Below are 7,550 nucleotides of genomic sequence, written 5' to 3' on the forward strand. Positions count from 1 at the left end.
AATTGTTTGAAAAAGTTTTCAGCTTATTAAGTGGTGTTATTTATTGACCTTTTCCGAAAGTTATTTTAGCTGGGGATATAATGTTGAATAGAACATTATACGTTTTGCTTTAGAAATTCTGTTTTTGCCAAATGACAGTTGTTGGAGTAATTTGATGGGGGTGACTTTTGATGATTTTAGGGGGGGATTAAAGGGTTACGGGGAGTTAAGAACTTGATTAAACCTTTTTTAGAAGGTATTATAAACGTCATTTTGTTTTGAGATTAATAAAAAGTGAAATATAGAAGAAGTATCAAACTCCAATTCAAACTTCTATAACATCTTGTCAACATTTTCCAAACCTATTCGATTTTAACCTTCACTCCACCTTGTGTAGCTTACAACAATTTTATGAAACATAATGTTTTATTTTTATTTTAGAAAACAGAATGGCATTGATTTTTAACTACTCAATGTAAATGGAAAACCCAATATTAAGCGGAACAACATTGGTTCCCAATGTGTCAACAAACTTAAGTTTTTGTGGATTTCCGCCTTTCTGTTCATTAGACGCGGCGGAAAAATGTTTGCAAACCAAACTTCAAGATTGCTCGCAGTGCAGGTAAGATAAAAAAAAACACAGTGCAACATGTTTAAGTTACTTCAAATCATTTTGCTCTTATTTCTTGAGGTATTTTTTTAAAATACAAATTAATAGCTTTACTTTAAAACTGGGAAACGTATTTGGTTTTCAATTAACGTATAGTCCTTATTTTTTTAGAAATATAATATTTCATTTTTGTGCGAATTTGAATCTTTAATCTGTTAAAAACAACGAATATGCGCATTTAATAATATTTTACTTCATTTCAGTAAGGATGTCCTTCAGTTAACTAAAGCTGTTAAAACTTTTTCAACGTAAAATTTGATTTACTTTTCCTATCAATTGATTTTTCACATCATGTTCAAATATTTATCATCTTCGCAGCCCACCGTTAGCCTACGGTTTGCTAGCGATAATCTCTTTTCTGGGAGTCATTATCACCTTTGTCAACATTGTCGTGATCATTGTGATTTCATCAACTGACAAGAAAGACAGAACGAAACGCGATTACGTCAAACTCTCCCTCGCGTTTGCTGATATCCTAAAAGGTAAAATATATACAAAAAATATAACTTAAGATAGTTATACCAAGTGGTGAAAATAAGACGGAACGGTTCGCAACAGCGAAACGTGAATTTTTTTTTCAATATTCCATTTAAAAAAATGAAATACTTTTTCATCCTGGTCATGTCCTTTTTCACCTATATATGTGCTATGTTTATTAGCAATATGACGTTAAGACTGTTTATAAAAACAGGTGAAAGTCATAAAATCGTTTTTCTTAACTTGTTTACCCAAGTATATATTCGCCTTATGATTAGGCACCATCAGTTTCTTATTCAAATTGTTATTTTTATACCTGTTTTCATAAACAGTCTTAACACCATCTGAAACGGTAACAGTATTGACCACTACCATTATCTGGGCTTATATTGAACTTCTATAGCAAAGAATTAGACGTAAGGTTTCCTTCATGCGAATATCTATAAACTTAAGCCTTGGAACAAAATGAATTATCACCGACAATATTCACAGGTATAGCAAGCTTGCTGATTGTCAGGTATTTGTTTTTACAGGTATGCTATAGCTATATACGTGTTGTGTTTAACAACATTGTCCACCACCAATTTTAGAACTAAGATTGAACTGCTATAGCACAGCATAAGACATAACATTTCTTCATGCGAATATCTTTAAACAGCCTTAAAAAATGACTTATTACCGACATTATTCGCAGGTGTTGGCTTGCTGGCTGTCAGCATGCCCAACCTTATCCTGACCTTGGGCGTGACCTCTACTGAGCTCTTCAGGTGGTCAAAGGAATCGTTGGGGAGTCCGGTTGCCACAGCCGGAGGTGTTCTTAGTGTCTTCTTTTATTCCTCATCCCTCTACCACCTCACTTACATGAGTATTCACAGACTGGTTGCAATCAAGTGGCCTTTTAAGTACAGGAGCTTGTCAGTGGCCAGCACATCTGCGCATCTACTAGCCATCTGGACTTTCTCGCTGGTGGCTGCTTCGTTCGCTGGTGAGTTATCACTTTCGTTGTAGTGATCATAAGTTGAGCTAAGCGCTTTCTATAAAATCATTCTTAACTAAATGACTTTGACGGCTTAATACAGTGGTTCTCAACGTTTTACCTGGATAACCTGCATCTACTTTAAAACCGAAGAAGTTCTGAAATAAATCGACATAAACTCTTGACTGAGTGCACTTAACATACGTAATTGAGTCATGTCACCTAGTAGCAACAGTTTATATGTCATGTTAGTCTGTTATTTCATTATTTTTAGTTTACTTTCTACGTCGGTAATTCTCTAGGCTGTTACGTCATTGTATTATGGAAGTTCTACGTTATCGCCATGTTAGCCAGTTGCGTCATTTGCGTGGAAGACGTGCTGCGCCATTCTCTTGATAGCCTGCTATGTCATTGCTTAGCGGTGGTGCCACGTCATTGCTTTGCTAGCCTCCTATGTAAACGTCATTGCTTTGTTGTGTAGCTTGGAACCACAATGCGATCAGTTTCTCATACAGCGTCGTCACCTTCCAGTTTTTTTTCGCATTTGAGCCGGGGAGAATCAGAATCACTCAGCTCCTTCCACTTGTATTGCTTTTCATCTTGCCTTATTTTGTAACGGTAAGCAAAAGACTGATCAAGAAATTTTAAAGCCTATACAAAAATAAACGGCTGAAAAATGTTAATTACGTCAGTATGGACTTTGGGATTATTTTTACATCTTACGACAAACTGCAGTATTGTGCTCAAACATATGATTAACGCTTTGGATCGTGCTCGAAAACTTGGCATTTCTGTTAAAAGTCACGGCTGGAGACTTAACTAAATTAGTGTATCTTACATAGCTACAGACCAAAATACTGATAACGAAAATCCGAAGCCTATACAAAAATAGGCGGTTGGAAAATGGTAACTACGTCAGTATGGACTTTGGTATTATTTTTAAATCTTACGACAAACTGCTCCATGGTGAACCTTAAAAATATAATTAACGACTCGTGATGGTGAAAAACTTCACATATTTTTGTTAAACGTCACGGCTGGAGATTTAACTATATCAGTGTGTCCTAAATCGTTTTTTGATGGACAAGCTTTTAACATCTTGCATTTTGCAATTGACATATGAATTGTAAAATATTTGGCGGACCGACAGGAAAGTTGAGGCGGACCGGCGGTTGAGAACCATTGTCCAAGATCGATATGCATATTGATATCCCAAAAAAATAAAATAGTTTTAAATTACCACGTGATTGCAAATCGTTATTTCATTTGCAGATGTGAATTTACTGCAATATGACAAAATATCTGCTTTGATAGCTGTACGAGCGTACGCATAATACGCAGGAAAATCAAGCAACATTTTCTGATTTTTTTTATTTAAAACAGACCCCAATCAAACGCCTTGGCAAGTCTTTTCTGAAAACGGGCTTGCAAAAAGTGGCTTCTAATCAATACAGTATTCTGCCCACCGGCACACAACCCATTTCAAACTTGTTTACAGGTAATAATCACCCTTGTGACGACACACTCTGCCAGCCAACAGCTGAAAATATCTCGCTCGCTCCGTGCTTCAACGTCTTCGCATTCATCTAGAGCGCAGAGATTTCGACAGGAAGTTGTCCTGTTTCGTGTCACGTCCTTTATGACTATCGGCTACACCATACTTGTTGGTAGGTAGGGTCAAGTTACTATTGTGTTGGGATTCTCAACCGATTGGCGGCGACCCACAACTGAATTTGTCGTTAGATTTGGTTGGGTTGTCGAATTAAATAGTTTTGTATAGTTATATATGTTTAGATTGGTTTTGGGCAGAATTACTAAAAAAATTAGAAAATTGAAGAAGTATAAATTAAAAAACTATTAATTTTAAATATTTAATTTTAAAAGATCGTGAATGTTTTTGAATTGATTTACAAATAGAAAATTCTATGAAAATTCTATGGCTTTTTCCTCAAAGTCTTCGAATTTATGTTATGCCCAGCGGTATATGTTTAGAAAGTGTTGTCACAATTTTTTTTAACTAGTTTTGGTAGTATTGATAATAAAAAACTTCAAGCGATCCAAGGGTGTTTGAAAACCTACAAATTTAATTTTAAAAGCCTTTCAATACCGTCTAATGCAGTGATTCTCAACCTTTTTTAGACACAGAGCCGCATTTCAAACCTAAGGTTTGCAAGGAGCCGCATAAAAAACAACAGTAGGCATATAATTAAAAAACATTAAGAAAGCAACTAGAAAACAACAAATATACATCACGCTAGCCTAGGCTAACTAATTAACAGTGTTTGCCATAGCTTTGCCTATTGCCATAGCTTGGCGATCAGGACTAAATATATTGTGACGTAACAAACCACAAAATTATTTTAAAGAGCAGGACGGAAGTACTCGGTAACATTAGTACTTCGTACTCGGGATCCTTGCTGATCAAATTCATTCACTTTTAATTTATTTTACTTCCTTTGTTGCAGTTCTGCTACTGCTACTGCTACTAACTAATTTTTCACTCCGTTAGTGAGAGCCGCAACATGTAGAGTTGAGAGCCGCATGCGGCTCTGAGAGCCGCGGTTGAGAATCACTGGTCTAATGTGTTTTAAGATATTGACAACTCTGTTTTAGTTCCAACAGCCACTGTGATAATTTCATTCTCCCGAGGATGGCTGAATTGCAACAACATAACGGTGCCTTACTTCGTCTGCTACTACCTTTCAACTTCAAGCGGGTAAGACTATTCTAGCGGTTAAAATCATTATCTCCACTTATTTTGCGTTCACTACAACATGCAAAGTACCTGACTTTTTACCAACAAATACTACCCGATCAAATACCAATTGACGTCATTAACACGGCAACATGACATATGTTAACACAAATTTATTTATGATTTATAGGTTATAAAGCCAAATTCCATTTCAGATTTACCTTCGATGGCTTGTTTTAATCTTGTGTTTTTAACTGGTTATGTATTAATTTATCTCACACAAAAAACGTGGTTTGGATCGTAAACAGCTAAATTACATATTTGATATCGGGCCGGTACCAATACCGCTCTTTAGATGATTTCTGATTTTTCTTTTGTTTTTTTTGTCTCTGGGCGAAGTAGATGATCTGCTTTTCGCTTGGCACAATCAATTTCTTTTTTTTTCTTTTTTTTTTTTTTTCTGTTACGATTTCTGATACTGTCACCACATGATACTTTACTAAGTTAATATACTGTTATGTTGAACATCTTTCGTAGCTTTAGCTTCATGTTTGTGGGGGGCATTACCCCTTTTACTGTGCATCTAACTTCATGTCTGTTCATACTTTTAAAGGTTGGTCAATTATCTGGTTTACAACAGCCTAGATGAGGCTTTCCGCAAAAAGACGATTTCGTTGTTCACGAAAAAAATTCTGAGAAGAAAAAGTCAGAACACCCAAAAAGAGTGCGATGAACGGTAAATGAATGGCTGGAACCGTTTTCCAAAAATGGTATTGCAATACTAAAGGATATTTCCGTAGGGTTATATTTTTCTTTATTATAAAGGGTGACTATATTTCCGTATTTTTTATAGGGTAATATTGCTTTTTTTAGGGAAAGTTTGCCCTTTTTGAAAGGTTTTTTTTGTGATATCATTTTTTTGCATTACATTTTCGACCCATACCATATTACCACTGTATAATCCTAATATCTATTTTAGATGTTTTTTTAAAATAACTTGCAACGAAAAACATAACAGCAGTGTCTAACGCGGCGAATTTTGGCCAGAAATAGTATTTTATTTGACCGCTATTATTAGACATTACATTACCACATTAGGTTAATATCCTAATGCTGTTAGAAGTCCCAGCCACGGCACAATTTAAATTGATCATTAAATATTTTACGAACCTATTGCATCATGTTTAACGTTAACAGACAACCTATTTTTTTTCTATTATAAATGTCAATTTTGTGATACAAGACATTTCAATGATCATTTGTAAAGAATGTAACATTTTTGTTTCACAGGCTCCAGTAACAGAAGCCAAACGTGAACCCTTCGCCAACGCCAAAGATGCACCTCGAATGGAGACTTATTTTTCTTTTGGAAGAGAAAAGAGCGCCATAACATTATAGGGCTGGCAAAGGTCATTGATTTGTGATAACCCTTTGACTGGAAGGTCTATTGGACCAATCGCTGCTCCAGAGTGTGGCGCTTGACTCTTTTTCCTGTTCTAGTTTTTGTGTTTTAATTTCAGTGTGAACGGAAAATAAACATTAATTACTTGCCAGTTCACCTCGGCGTACGCAACCTTTATGATATTATACAAAACCTCGCGTATAGTAATTGCGTGAATTTCACGCGAGTATAAAACGTCTTTTTGACTCAATTGAATCAACTTTAATCTTCAACAAACATAAAATTCCATCAGTTGGTTTAAAAGCCTAAAAAACTTTTGAAAAAGTGGCTAAAAAAAGAAAACAACGTTTTACCATAAGGCTACACTTAGTAGCGTAACACATTTTCAATGTTAAAAAACCCATGAATCTACATATAATAATATCATAAGAGGGTTAATCTTTAGAAATTCAAAACTATCGGAAGCATGTTTCTTCTTATCGATTACTGTTCCGCTGACATAAATATATTAAACTCTTAAAAATCCAAGTGAAACCAGGATCAGGGATTTAAAAAACAATCATATTTCGCTAACACCGGAATCGTCATTTCGTGTAAGTGAAGTAAAACACATATACATAGAAATGTAACTATTAAGTTAAAATCCCGTAAGAGCAGTAGAGATTAGCAAAAAAGTTTCAAAACAAACAGAAATCTGACTTTGATGTTGTGCTTTAGCCTTCAGTCTCTCGGCAGTCAAATTATCTGGCACTCTGTTGCGTTTTAGCTAGTTCCAGGGGCGCCCGCAAAAAATCTTCCAGGGGGGGCAATCAAAAAGGAGGGTCATGATTTTTCAACTTAGGGAATTCCCTATTTTTCGTCTGCGGGTAAGGAATAATGACGTCATAAAACAGTGACAGCATGACGTCATAAAATGGTGATTGCAATACGCCATAAAAAAACTATTTAGAAATAGCCAAACACGTCCAGCAAAAGCGAGCACGTGCGTCGTCGACCATCCTGTCAGGAGCCAGCTGCGAAACCGCTTAGTGTGCAATCGTTAACTTCAGGCGAGAAAACAAACTAAGACCGTGAAATATGTGTGATTAATTGTGGTAGAATAACACATAATTCGACTATCAGCAGGGCAGTTTTCAAGTTTCATGAACGGAACTAGCGCTAAATTACAAGCACGCCTTTCACCACCCTCAATACTGAACGAAGAACGTTTTTCCCCTGTGTAATTATGCCACGACTAGCGCAACAATTGCGCCGAGCTGTGTGCCAAGTCAGCTAAATTACAAGCTGCGGTTGAGGGGGAAAAAGTTGTGTTCATTGCACACTTATCACGTGGTCTCAGAGTATTCCTAAA

General features: G+C 36.0%; 1 protein-coding gene across 2 annotated transcripts; it reads left to right on the forward strand.

The window, feature by feature from the left end:
• The first annotated feature begins 204 nt into the window (after nt 1-204).
• On the forward strand, nt 205-6,345 carry LOC146163293 (uncharacterized). 2 transcript variants are annotated; one of them, XM_083382724.1, is made up of 8 exons: nt 205-601; nt 968-1,131; nt 1,821-2,111; nt 2,584-2,720; nt 3,601-3,769; nt 4,716-4,818; nt 5,411-5,567; nt 6,088-6,345. In XM_083382724.1, exons 1-7 carry the CDS (start codon nt 459-461, stop codon nt 5,535-5,537), a joined length of 1,134 nt encoding a protein of 377 aa, XP_083238850.1. In that variant the 5' UTR covers nt 205-458; the 3' UTR covers nt 5,538-5,567; nt 6,088-6,345. The 2 variants fall into 2 exon arrangements, with proteins under 2 accessions (XP_083238850.1, XP_083238849.1); XM_083382723.1 differs by having other exon boundaries at nt 5,411-5,533.
• The last annotated feature ends 1,205 nt before the right edge of the window (nt 6,346-7,550 follow it).

Source organism: Ascidiella aspersa, chromosome 2 (assembly GCF_963924565.1).
Source record: "Ascidiella aspersa chromosome 2, kaAscAspe10.2, whole genome shotgun sequence".
Lineage (NCBI taxonomy): Eukaryota > Metazoa > Chordata > Ascidiacea > Phlebobranchia > Ascidiidae > Ascidiella > Ascidiella aspersa.